Genomic DNA, 12,927 nt, shown 5'->3' on the forward strand with positions numbered 1-12,927 from the left:
GTGGCAGCAAATGATGTGCGGCGTTGTTAAAGGTAGCCTGGCACCCTGGGAAATACGCTCATTAGCGGATAGGCGTGCAAAGGGTTGGTTTGGGGGAGGGGAATAGAGCTCAAATTTAATGGATTTCAACAACAAAAAAGATGCTCACAGGTCTGCTTTCAGCAACTGTTATATTACCGTATTTTCCGCACTATAAGGCGCACCTAAGAGCCTTTAATTTTCTCAAAAGCTGACAGTGCGCCTTATAATCAGGTGCGCCTTATATATGGATCAATATTGAGCCTTTAGCAAAGCCCATCGAATGGATGCATAACATAACCCCAGTCTCTACTGGAGTGTCTATTCTACGCGCCTTATAATGCGGTGCGCCTTATATATGAAAAAATGTTTTGAAATAGGCCATTCATTGAAGGTGCGCCTTATAGTGTGGAAAATACGGTACATATTTACTGAAAGGATTCTAATTTTGACTCTCAACGTGGGAAAATTCTTTTCCAGAGACTTAATTCCAGTCTTTGTTCTCAAACATGACTTTCTCACCTGCTTCAAAAGAGATACTTCCAAACTTACATTATTTATTGAGGTAATGTAGAACACGTTTCAACATGCGGGCCACTTTGAGGTTGAACAGAACACTTGAGCTGCAATAATCCCGTCTAGGGTTTACTCCCATCCTTCCTCCTTTGCTATAATTACGCAACAAAGGCCAAATAACCATAATTCAAAAGCTGCATGTGTGTGCGTGTCTTAATTAGGTGATTTTTCAGCAATCTGCTGCAAGGGCTCAGCAAATCTGTCGGTTTTAACAGTCACTCTGAGCTGCTGGTAATTCGAAAACCATCGCAATGGACTAGTGCCTGTTCAGACTCGGGAGGGTTGCAGTCAGTCCAGTCAAGTGGGTCCAGGCCACTGTTTTCATAGTCCCCAGTTAGCCTCGATTTTATTTTTCAAACGGTATATGTCTACCTCTGGTGGGGAAAAGGAGGAAGAGTTCTCTTTCACGTTCGCTGATGTCCCAGTTTAAAACTTCCCCTATTTTTTTTTTTTTTTTTTTTTTCAAAACACCTGAGGTTGAGTTGTGGCGTCATCTCAGATGTGGCCACGTAGCATCATGAAACACATTTTTAAAAAAAATAAAGTATAGTTGTATGGATTTAATATTGTATTCTGTTTCATTTCAATTTTGTAACCCTCCAGGTCAGGGTTGACGTCATTATTGGCTGAAAGTGAATGTAAAAGGGAGAGGTAAGGCTTTTTTTGGGGTTTTGTTTCTTGAGCGTTAATTGTTTTTGCACTTTACTGACAAAACAATGTTACATTGGCAAATTGAATGTCTACATCTGTTTGTGTAATGTTTATATATGTGCATAAGATTTATTGGGGGGGAGGGATTCGGCCATAACTCTATGAAATTGCTACCCTGCATCATGAAAAGCCTTTTTAAGCAAAAACAAAAATGAACATAAGGGTACTTCAATTTTTTTTATTTTTATTTTTTCTAAATCCGCTTGAGGTCACGCTTGACCCCGGCGGAGACCGGAAGTCAACAGAAAACCGGCGTCGCCACCTAGCGTCGGAACGGCGCAACAACTGGTTCGTTCCGGTCTTCGTCAGCCAACCAGGAAAGGGGGTTTGCTGTGATCTGGACTGAGGCGGATGAGACCAGCGACCATTGTTCCGTTCCGCCTCTCTTCGCCTTTTGCCAGGCTAAAAACAAGAGCCCGAAGCGGCTTCTGGCTACCGAACGGCGCGAACGACACGAGTTGCTGGCTCTCGTCTCGTTTATTTTTCATTATTTTTTTCTGTGTCCCCACTCGACGTACTCTCAACCCGAGTGGTGGGGTGCGCTCGGGTTTGCCAGTCAGCTGCTAAATGGAAATAAAACGAGGAGCTGAAAATGGCAGCAGTCGAGGTGCGTGTTCTTCCATGTCACGCGAAAAACAGGAAAAGCCAAACAAACGGGTTTCTTTGCTAGCTTCGTTAGCATTAGCAGGGTTGCGGGTAACTAGGTGACGATCGTGATGCGTTCAAGGTCCGGCTAGTGTGTGCGTTTGCGGATGAGCAGCAATAATTAGCTTGCGAAGTGCCGCCGATTAGCATCATCGCGCTTTTCCGGGCTACTACGAGCTGTCTGGTCAGCTGACCCTCCTCCTTCTTCTTCTCGTCTTGTTGACGACATATTTATGGGTTGGAAGTTATTGCCATGTGAGCCTGTACGTGCAGGCCCTGTAGGCGAGGCGGATAAATAAGATACATGGATGTGTCCGAAATGGCTCTTCAAAGATGTATTTAGCTTCTTGATACGGCCCTGAAGCTTCTGCCGTGGTTTTTTTCTTTACATTGTGTTCAGCTTTTTCAAATTTAATGTTCATAACACATGCACAAATTAATATAACATGTAAAATAAAAAAAACTGTGCAAAATACCTCTTAAAAACCGGTACGACAAGACAAGTGTGGTGTGCTATGGTTGACTTTATTGTAGATGTGTGGAACATTACGAGGGTTTTCTTTCTCTTTATTGCCACTGTCGCAATTCCCTTCTGATGTGTCATCAAGTAGCACAGGTACCCAATTAGAGCGAGGTTTCGGAAGTCAACAATAATTTTTTTTTTTTGGGGGGGGGGGGTGTTGGATTTTCTGTTCCAGCTAACGACCTCCCCGTGCATTACCTCCGCCTCCTGGCCCCGCCGCTGCAGCTCCTTTCGGCTGCAATGTGGCGCGTCGTGCAGCAGGGACTGGTGGACCACTACGGCATGCTGGAGGAGTTTGTTACCATGGTGACAGAGCTGGTCCCCGAGCTTATGAGCTACAGCCAGAGGGCTCAGCTCACCCTGGGACTGAGGGCCAGGGTCAGTAATAAGCAGTCGCTCTGCGCTTCGTTTTCTATCGGGGTGTGTTGAAAACGGTCGAATTGGTTTTGTGCGCGCGCGCAGCTGGTTCTGGAGTTGTGTCGGGGTGAGCAGCCGGCGGACATGCGGACCATGCAGCCCCATCTGGACAGAATCAAAGCTCCCGTCAGCACGGCCAAGGATCACCATGTGAGTACATCGTCACAAAGAAAATCACGGCTTACGTGTAAAACCCGCCTCAACGGGTTTTGTGTCGTCAAGAGTACCATCGACCTGGTGGAGGAGTCCGAGGTGAACTTTGTGGAGCTGGTGCACTCCTTATTGGAGGACCCAATGGAGAGGAAGTACTTTTTTGAGGTGAGGCCACGTTCTTTTTGTTGCTGTTGTTGTTGTCGTCTCCTGAAATATTTTAAACATTCCACATCGTATCGTAGGAGATCTTCCCTGTGTACTTTGGGCCAAAGTATGACGCGGCGCTGGAGATGCTGGTGTGGGAGTTTATTTCCAGACTGGAGGAACTGCTCCCGGTCCCTGACTTCACGCAGGTGCCATCACCGCACACCGCGTTAGACCGCGCACGTGTTCCTAATCTTACGGTTTTCATTTTCAAAACACTGGCCCATTAAGGCATCATAATAGCAGTTATTTTGTTCATGAGATATTTATATCCTAGATCATTTTTGTGGACTAAAAGTCTCAATTTTCAGAGGCCCCCTAAAATCCATATCTTTGGGCCCTGGTGTTTTCTCTCGGAGGACTTCGGTCGATCTTGTTTTGTTTTGAGGATATGTGATGATTTTTTTCTCGCCTCAGCTGGCAGCTCTGCTCGGAGACGCTCCGTCCTTCCTCAGCGACTGTTTACAATCCTTTTTCCCGCCAGCCGACATGAAGGCTCTACTTGAACACCACAGAAACCTTGGTCATTTCGAGGAAAAAGGTGAGCCCACGTTCTCATGTTGTCCTCACTCGACACGACAGAAACAATCAAAAGTGAAAAAAGTACAACGTCCGGAGATTCTCTCTAAAATAAATTAATCTGTTCTGAAAAGTCTGACTAAACTGAATCGTACAAAAACTGAAGCAATATTTCCAATCGGACAACATGTTTATCCAATTGATCCGTTTCAGGCACCCCATATGTACAAAATATACATTTTATAGAGGCAGCCAAATGGTTAAGCTGGTTAAGCCTCATATTTCTGAGGACCCAGGTTCGATCCCGGACGCGCCTGTGTGGAGTTTGCATGTTCTCCCCGTGCCTGCGTGGGTTTTCGCCGGCAGTCGGGTTTCCTCCCACATCCTAAAAACCTGCAACATGAATTGGACACTCTAAATTGCTCCTAGGTGTGATTTTGAGTGCGGCTGTTTGTCTCTATGTGCCCTGCGATTGGCTGGCGACCAGTTCAGGGTGTACCCCGCCTCCTGTCCGTCGACAGCTGTGAGGATAAGGGCAAAAGAAAATGGATGGATACATTTTATTGAGAACAACTGTGCTTAAATGTACAGAAAACAACATGAACTAAAAAGAAATGACAAATGGATAAATGAACATTAGTCATCACTTTGTCCTTTGTAGACGACAGGAGAGGTGAGCTTATTGTTTGGAATGAAATTCTGCCAATTGCAACAAGCTCTTTCTTGAATTCTTTGGCGTCTTATTTTTGTGAGGACTCGGAACTTTCTTTGTCCCCGTTGTGGCTTATTGAAGAGGCCGCATCTCAATGTCAATCAATAAGACCCCCCAAAAATTGTGATTGGATTTCTCCACGTGTCTCGTTGTGCTCCTCCGTAGATCCGAGGTTATTACCTATGGACGACTGCATCCTCACCTCGATGTCCCTCCCTCCCGGGACCAAAGCCGCCACGGACGCTACCTCCTACTTGCCCGCCCACAGAGACCCGAGGCCCTCGGAGCACCACGGCCGCGCCAACGCGAGCACCCCGGAGATGACGAGCAGGAGGCCTCGGGACTTTGCTCACGACGGCAGGAAGCCGAGCTCCTGCGACGAAACCATCGACCTTACGACGTCCAACGACCCCGAGCCCGATGAGCTCAGCCAAAGCTTCGTGGCGGGGCGGACCCTCCGAAAGAGGAAGCTGAGCGGTGGCTTGGAGACGCCCTCAAAGCAGCGGACGGAACTTTCCTCATTCTTGTAAGTGAACCGTTTGCCCGTTGCTCAGTAGAGAAAGCGCCAGTAGCCGGGGATGAAATTGTCATTTTTGTGAAATGTGTAAATCTGTTGACAAAATTTGAGGGTGAGGCTGTGACCAGCATCTATCGGCAACGCTTGTCGTGAAATTAGTCACAGCTGTGATTGCGGAAAACAGCATTGCTATCTGTTTGCATTAAATTGGGTATTTATAATAACGACAACATTCTGATTTCCGGCAGCATTTTGCCGGTATTTTGTTGGTATTTTCACTCCGATGTTAACATTGCATAGAGAAGCATTCTGTTCACCACGGCATCGTTATAGACATACGCGCGCATACGTTATCGAGCGGTCTGCACAAACGCATCCAAAAAATGGACGCTCTCGGCAAAGTGCTGCACACACTGTGTTCCGATATGATCAATTATGGAAGCTGAGGCGCAAAAAAATATTCAGGAGCATATCCAAACCTGAAAACGCAAAGGTAAGTTGGACGTAAATTTCTCAAATATTATATAATTGACAACTGTTAATACGATTGGGCCTATCTGTAGCACTGGCCCTGTATGTAGATCACACATTTTATCGCTTATTTTTATATTTCATTGCTCTCTCTCTCTCTCTCTCTATCTCTCTCTCTCTCTTCTCTCTCTCTCTCTCTCTTCTCTCTCTCTCTCTCTCTCTCTCTCTTCTCTCTCTCTCTCTCTCTCTCTCTCTCTCTCTCTCTCTCTCTCTCTCTCTCTCTCTCTATATATATATATAAAAACAAATTACTTGTGTACTTATTTCTGAAGTATAACTTGTTAGTGCAGTAGCCTTGTTTGATATAAATTTCACAAAGTCTACATTTTTATGTCTGAAGTTTTGCAAAATTATTTTGGTTGTTTGGACTCATATTTTAAGTTTTCATAATATTATGATTGCCCTGTATTTACACTGTTAGAAGTAACCAGAGGTCACCATTTAGCAGTGTGTTTTATAAAACATTTTTGTGCCTAAAAGGGGGGCGCACTCCCCTTTCAACCCCCACCCCCCATGGCAGAAATTTTCAGTGTTTTTTTTTTTCTAAATTGGTCATTCTCATCCCTGAGTAGCTGATGCCCCCCCACACCAAAGTGTTTGGGAATCTCTCAAGAAATTGTCTACCGGTGAAGTGTTTAGTCCAAAACATGAAGTTGATAATGTTATACTTTATTTTTTGACCATTGCAGAGAGTCCTCTGTGGATGATGAGAATTCTGGAGAATCTCCTTTAATCTCCATATGGGGCGATTATACAGGTTTGCATCATCATTGATTCAATTTGTCGTGTATTTCGTTGACGTCCATGACTGTTCAAACATTTGCCACATAAGACTTTTTTTTTCTCCACATTAACAATGTTTACACAATATTTTGTAATGACTTAAACGTAGGCTTCATCTAAAAATAAAACGTTGCACCTGTTAGAACCTGCGGAAGGTCCCGGCGCAGCGGCGAGCGACCCGAAAGTTCCCTGGACGGAAGAGGAGACTCTCCACCTGCTGGACATTTGGGGGAATGACTCTGTGCAGCAGGCCTTGAAGGGCTGCCTGAAGAACCGCCACATCTACGTCCAGATCGCCCACACCATGGCCGAGAGGGGCTTCAAGAGGACGGTGGAGCAGTGCCAGACGCGCATCAAGCGCCTGAAGAAAGGCTTCCGCCAGAGCAAGTGAGCGTTGTCCCGGTCCCGCCCGTCGCTCGCCGACGTTCTGCCTGACTTCACCGGAGGCGCGCTCGCTTCCTCAGGGGAACCTCGCGGGTGGAGCACACGTTTTACGAGCACATGAAGCGGGTGCTGGGCACGCCGGCCGCGTCCGCCGCGCCCGACTTGACGTACGACGTCGACGAGGTTATCGACGACGAGGAGTCTCAGGACGGCGACGAGGACTTGCAGTTTGTGGGCCAGACCAGTCAGGAAATTGGTACCGCACCGCTAAAACAAGACACGTAGTGGGCGCTTGGCAAAGGTCGTCAAATGAGGGTTTTTCTTGTGTTTGAAGGAACCCGAAATGTGCCGTGGACGGAACCGGAGACGCGGGCCCTCATCAACACGTGGGGCCAGGAGAAGATGCAGCAGGAGCTGAGAGGCACCAACAGAACCATGCACATGTTCCCCATCATCTCCACGCAGATGGCCGCGCAGGGATTCTCCAGGACGCCCGAGCAGTGCCAAACCCGGCTCAAGAGACTCAAGTCCAGTTTCAGGCAGTGCTACGAAAACAAGTACGTGGACCTCGGGGAAAAATGATGCTTTTTTTGGGGGGGTTTCCTTTAAGATTCGAGATTTGGACAGCACGCCTGACCCGTCTTCCCCCGCAGCATGAAGGGTCTGGAGCAAGTTCAGTGCAAGTTTTATAACGAACTGGCGAGGTTTCTACTGAAAGAGCACCGCTCGACGCCGCAGCTGAACGAGACGTCAACGGAGACCGACGACTACGACTCGCCTTCCTGCTCCGGTCAGGATGTCGGTACGGCCGGGAAAAAAAACCAAACTCTTAAAACAAACCTGACTAAGTATTTTGTCTTTGAATTGATTGAATTCCTAAAAAGTGCCGATTCAGTTTTTCCTCCTTGATCTGCTGCTTTCAGTGTCTGTTGTCAGCCTCCAGGACGACAGGAAGAAAGTCCCCTGGGCTGACAAGGAGACCATCATCCTTCTAGAACTCTGGGGAGAATCTCAGGTCGGTTTTTAGTCACACCGGCCTGCAGTTTGGCATTCTGAAGAGTTTTCCCGCTATTTTTCCCCCCCGTTCATCTTCAGATCCAGCAGAGCACCAAAGGCTTTCCGCCCAACGTTCACATTTTCAGCGAAATATCGGAGAAGCTCTCCGTCCACGGCTTCACCCGCACCGCCGAGCAGTGCCACACCAGAATCAAACGGCTCAAGACCAATTACTGGGCCTGTCGAGACAGCATGAGGTGAAAGAACGAGCGCGAGGGGCGCCATTACTTTTCCGTCGCGCTGTTACGATTTATAAATGTCCGTCCTTTGACCGCAGCTCGTCCGGGACCGAAAAGCTGAATTTCAAATTCTTCGATTTAATGGAACAAATCCTGGACAAGCGTCCGTCCACCTCCGCCGCTGTCGTCACCGACCCAATTGAAATATCGGAAGACTCCAACGGAGACTCCGTGACCGAAACAGGTAAAAATCGAGAGCGAGCGAGAAACGAGGCTGGCATCGTGCGACGATCAACGTCTTCTGTCAGAGGGCGAAGCGGCCGCAGCCGTCAGCTCGTGGTCGGACGAGGAGACGTCGGCGCTGATCGACATCTTCGGACAAGAGGAAGTGCAGCGCCCGCTCACGGGTTTCGTCTCCAACGGGCACGTCTACGCGGAAATTTCCGGGCGGCTGCGCGACCTCGGCTACGCCAAAACGCCGGAGCAGTGCCACGAAAAAGTGAAGACGTTGAAGAGCAACTTTCTCAAGTGTTACGAAGGGAAGAAGTGAGTTGGATTGTTGGACCAACTTCGCGCTCGCCTGAGCCGAGTCACGATTATTCCTCCTCCTTAGATGCGGAAGGCGAGTGGATGACATTCTCCAAGCGAAGTTCTACAACCAATTGGAGCAAGTGTTCGGAACGGACGTGGTCTCGCTGGACGACTGCGACGAGCAGGACGCGGGGACGCCGGACCCCCTGAACGCGCCGTGGAGCGAGCAGGAGACGGAGGCCCTGGTGGAGGTGTGGGCCGCCGACGACGTGCAGCACAGCCTGAAGACGTGCGTCCGCAACGGCCACGTCTTCGCCGACATCGCCGAGCGACTGGCCGCCGTGGGCTACGTCAGGACCGCCGACCAGTGCCAGGCCAGGATCAAACGGCTGAAGAAGACCTACAGGCGCCACTGCAACAGCCGCAGGTGACGGCGCCGTTTTTACTGCTCTTGAAATGTCTGCGGTGTACTCCACGCGACCGACACAAGGAGTTGCGATGTCACGGGCGTCCAGTCGGTGGGATTTATTCAGAATAGACACGTCAAGCCCAAATGTCATCCCTATTAACATTCTAAAGTAAATATTGTAATGAAAAATACTTCAATGTCTGTACAAAAACTAAATATGAGCGACAAGCACGTCATCCATGCAGAAAGTTGCGGAAGTGTCATTCGACATCCAAGTGGTCGCCATATTGGCTGCATCTCCTGCCTGTGAAGTCACCTCGTTGAAAACATGCAGTGGCCCCCACTGCTATGCCTTCAAATGCGCACATTTAGCACCCCTACTGACGGATTATGCCCCCTCCCGCCGCAACTATTTTTATTTTTTTTTTAGTATCTCTATACACACCGCTCTCGTCCATTTTTCACGACAAACCGTGTCTTCTTGAAAAGCGTGAGGAGCGAATCTATCCTCACGAGCATTTGAACAATATCCAGCAATACAACCAGCTGGAATTTTGGCTAATACAAAGGAACAAGCGACCTTCCAGCAGGTAAAATCAGCAGAAACGGACGAGACCGCTTGAGCGCGCTGCAGCCCTGTAAGACACTTCCTGCGTCTTTTTGGAAAAACAAATCCCTCGAGAAGATTTTCATGGCGGGAGTGACAAAAAGCCGTACACGTCAACAACATGTTTTGTGGTGGGAAAAAAACAGATGGGTCCATTCCGGCTGCCTTTTTTTCCATGAATCACATACTAAAAATCATGCATTTCATGACATTGGACCTTTCAGGTATAGTTGGGTGCTAAGTTTAAAAAAAAATTATTGAGTTCTACATTGGACTGCGCGCCAACGAATGTTTTTGCTTTTGCCCCAGAAACGGCCGATCCGGAGCCTTTCGCTACTTCAACCTCCTGGCGCCGGTTCTGGGCGACGACGCTCTCTTCGACGAAGTGGACACGTCGTCGTCTTCCGCTTCCCTGCCCGTGCCCCCCTTTGACGAAAGCTACGCCGACGTGTGTAGGTCCTCCCGCCTTCGCCTCCGTCGCGAGTGGGACGTCGCGCTCCGCTGGTCACGCGGCAACTGCGTTGCTCCGTTTTAGACGAGCAGCCCTCCACCAGCCACCTGGTGCCCGACCCGAGCAGGAAGATGCCGTGGTCGGACCAGGAGACGCACACCCTGCTGGAGATCTGGGGCGAGGACAACGTGCAGCTGACGCTGAGGGGCTGCCTGAAGAACCGCCACGTCTTCGAGTTCATCTCGGAGAGGATGAGCAACCGGGGCTACGCCAGGACCACCGAGCAGTGTTACACTCGCATCAAGCGCCTTAAATACGGCTTCCTCCATGAAAAGTGACCAAAAAATCTGAATGTTTGCAGTTAAGGAGCAGGACACGAGGTGGTGCGCTTAGAATGATCCACCTCATGTCCTACTCCTTAAAATCACGACAAAAGAATTTGTGGTTAGTGAAAATGGCTTTCTGCTCTTTTCCCTGCAGGCAGGAATTTAAGTTCTTCCGAGAAATGGAGGAAATCTTCAGTCGGGAGTTGAAGTTGGACGCGTCCGCGGCGGGCATCCCGGTCCCGGACGAGCACGACAACGGCACGTACGAACCCATCAGAGGTAAAGTGGCAAATTCGCACGGCGCGGCGCCGGACCTCTCCCGGAGCGTCACGATTCCGATCCGGCCCCCGGACAGATTTCGTGGCGTCGCCGGGCAGCCAGTGGTTGTCGGACAACTCCAAGCACCCGTGGAGCGACGGCGAGACGGAGGTGCTGCTGAGCGTGTGGGGGAGCGAAGACGTCCAGGAGAACCTGAAGGGCTGCACCAAGAACAAGCACATCTTCATGCAGATCTCCGACGCCCTGGCCAGCCACGGCTACCAGCGCACGCCCGAGCAGTGCCAGACCCGCATCAAGAGGCTCAAGTACACCTTCCGGCAGTTCCTGGACGGCAGGAAGTAAGCGTCGCGCGCGCGCTCGCCCGCCCGGTGTACTTCCTGTCCCTCCAAAGCGGGCTCTGATCGCCTCTCGTTCGCAGAGGAGACAAACAAGAATGCAAGTATTTTGACCAGCTGGTCAAGATATTTGGCGACAAGTACATCATTTCCGACCAGCCGCCCGACGACGCGGCCGACTGTTTCGGTGAGCGCTTTTCAAAATGGCCATGGACAATTTCATTTTCATACTTTATTCTCAAATAAGTTGTAAATGGAAATGATTTTTGAATTCGTTTTTATGCTCAGTACTAATGCACAAGTAGATAAATGACACAAGAGTATTTCATGTCTACATTTTCCATTTAATTGGGTCACCATCAGAAACAAAATACTTTGACATGTACAATGTAATAATCCCCCCCCCCCCCCTCCAAAAATATCAACTCATTGAACAATTTTGCTCTCCGCGTTGCAGACTCGTAGACTAAACGGCACTTTGTCGCCGTGCCAAATGTCGGAGCCACGAGGAGGTCGCCGAAAAAACGCTCACCTGGGACATTCGTGCTGAAAAGCTGTGACGCCGTCGTCTGCGCCGATGCCATATCCGGGCCCGTCCGCCCACCCCCTGGCCTCACCCAGAACCCGAGCCGAGACCCTCAGAAGGGACACGTCCGCCGGTTTTCCTTGGGGAACCGCCGACCTTTTTCCCCCAAACAAAAAATGTCCACAATCTTTTTTGTACTTGACGACACTTCACGAGTCCAATATATTACCTTTCTACGTCATTTTATACACTATTGTTGAATACAATTTTAAGTGCTAAAGAATGAGATACATTCTGTTTCTTAATCGCATCAGACGTCTTAAGCAGAGTTCTATTTATTTAAAACGTTTCTGGATGTGATCCAAAGTTTTGTAGCTAATTTATTCTTTTTTTTTTTCCACTTTTTGTCACTGAATTTGTTCTTCCTGCTCATGTATGTGATTTTTTTTTTTTTTAAATCATTGGTGAAAAACTGGTTTAATTTCAGGATCTGTTGCTGTAACTTGTCATGTTGTAATTTCACACTTTGTACAGCGGGTTCAGTATAAATAAAGATCCCGAAAGGGGGGAAAAAAAACTGTTTGCGACTTTCAATTACAAACGACGGGTAATACTGCTCCCTTGTGGCCAATTAAAGGCATTACATCTTTGATGGTCAGGTGGAGGCAATGCTGCAAAAAAAAAAAAAAATTATATTTTCAATACGACAAACAACCAGGACAGCCGAATGTTTTAAGCCTTTGCCTTCCCCACAGGTGAGCGGGGTTCGATTCCATGTTGAGGGTAGGCTTCTTTAAATTGCGGGTAACGTTGAACCTTTCCAAAGTGAGATCACTGGAGTTTCGAACCCAGAATACGCCAAACCACTGTGCCACCAAATATGTCGACAAACTGCAGAATGTACGTTGTTTTTATCTTTCACGTGTAAAATAGCTGCTGGTTGAAGGCTGTGTCTCGGGTTCAGGTGGTTCCTAATTCGAGCCCCACTTCTCCAGATGGCAACATTAATGAAAATATTGAAGAACAGCAAACGGAGGAAAAAGAAGGAATTGAACCAGGGACCACGCTGTCGTAAGACAAAGTCAGAAACCATTTGACCACTTCTGACCAAAAAATTGCACAGGAACACAGATAAAATAGTCAAGTGGTGTAAAACTTTGGGTTGGAAGGCGTTTTTTTACAAAAAAAAAAACGACCATCTATAGTCAGGCGTTTTTTTGCCAAAAAACGACCATGTATAGTAAGGCGTTTTTTTTTGCAAAAGAAAAAAAACGACCATGTATAGGAAGGCGTTTTTTTTGACAAAAAACGACCATGTATAGTAAGGCGTTTTTTTGCGAAAAAATGACCATGGATAGTAAGACGTTTTTTTGCGAAAAAACGACCACGTATAGTAAGGCTTTTTTTTATGAAAAAACGCCCATGTATAGGAAGGCGTTTTTTTGCGAAAAAACGACCATGTATAGTAAGGCATTTTTTTTTGCAAAAGAAAAAAAACGACCATGTATAGGAAGGCGTTTTTTGCGAAAAAATGA

General features: G+C 48.0%; 1 protein-coding gene across 1 annotated transcript; it reads left to right on the forward strand.

Moving 5' to 3' along the window:
* Positions 1-1,587: 1,587 nt before the first annotated feature.
* zgc:113263 (uncharacterized protein LOC503753 homolog) lies at positions 1,588-11,956 on the forward strand. Its single transcript, XM_061807929.1, has 23 exons — positions 1,588-1,912; positions 2,649-2,851; positions 2,936-3,040; positions 3,113-3,208; positions 3,286-3,396; positions 3,665-3,788; positions 4,644-5,004; positions 6,216-6,283; positions 6,453-6,696; positions 6,774-6,949; positions 7,028-7,250; positions 7,347-7,495; positions 7,617-7,708; positions 7,789-7,946; positions 8,027-8,172; positions 8,237-8,474; positions 8,542-8,886; positions 9,785-9,927; positions 10,011-10,260; positions 10,407-10,531; positions 10,608-10,869; positions 10,950-11,053; positions 11,324-11,956. Exons 1-23 carry the CDS (start codon positions 1,873-1,875, stop codon positions 11,329-11,331), a joined length of 3,771 nt encoding a protein of 1,256 aa, XP_061663913.1. The 5' UTR covers positions 1,588-1,872; the 3' UTR covers positions 11,332-11,956.
* The last annotated feature ends 971 nt before the right edge of the window (positions 11,957-12,927 follow it).

The sequence above is a fragment of the Syngnathoides biaculeatus genome, chromosome 20 (genome assembly GCF_019802595.1).
Source record: "Syngnathoides biaculeatus isolate LvHL_M chromosome 20, ASM1980259v1, whole genome shotgun sequence".
Taxonomy (NCBI): Eukaryota; Metazoa; Chordata; class Actinopteri; order Syngnathiformes; family Syngnathidae; genus Syngnathoides; species Syngnathoides biaculeatus.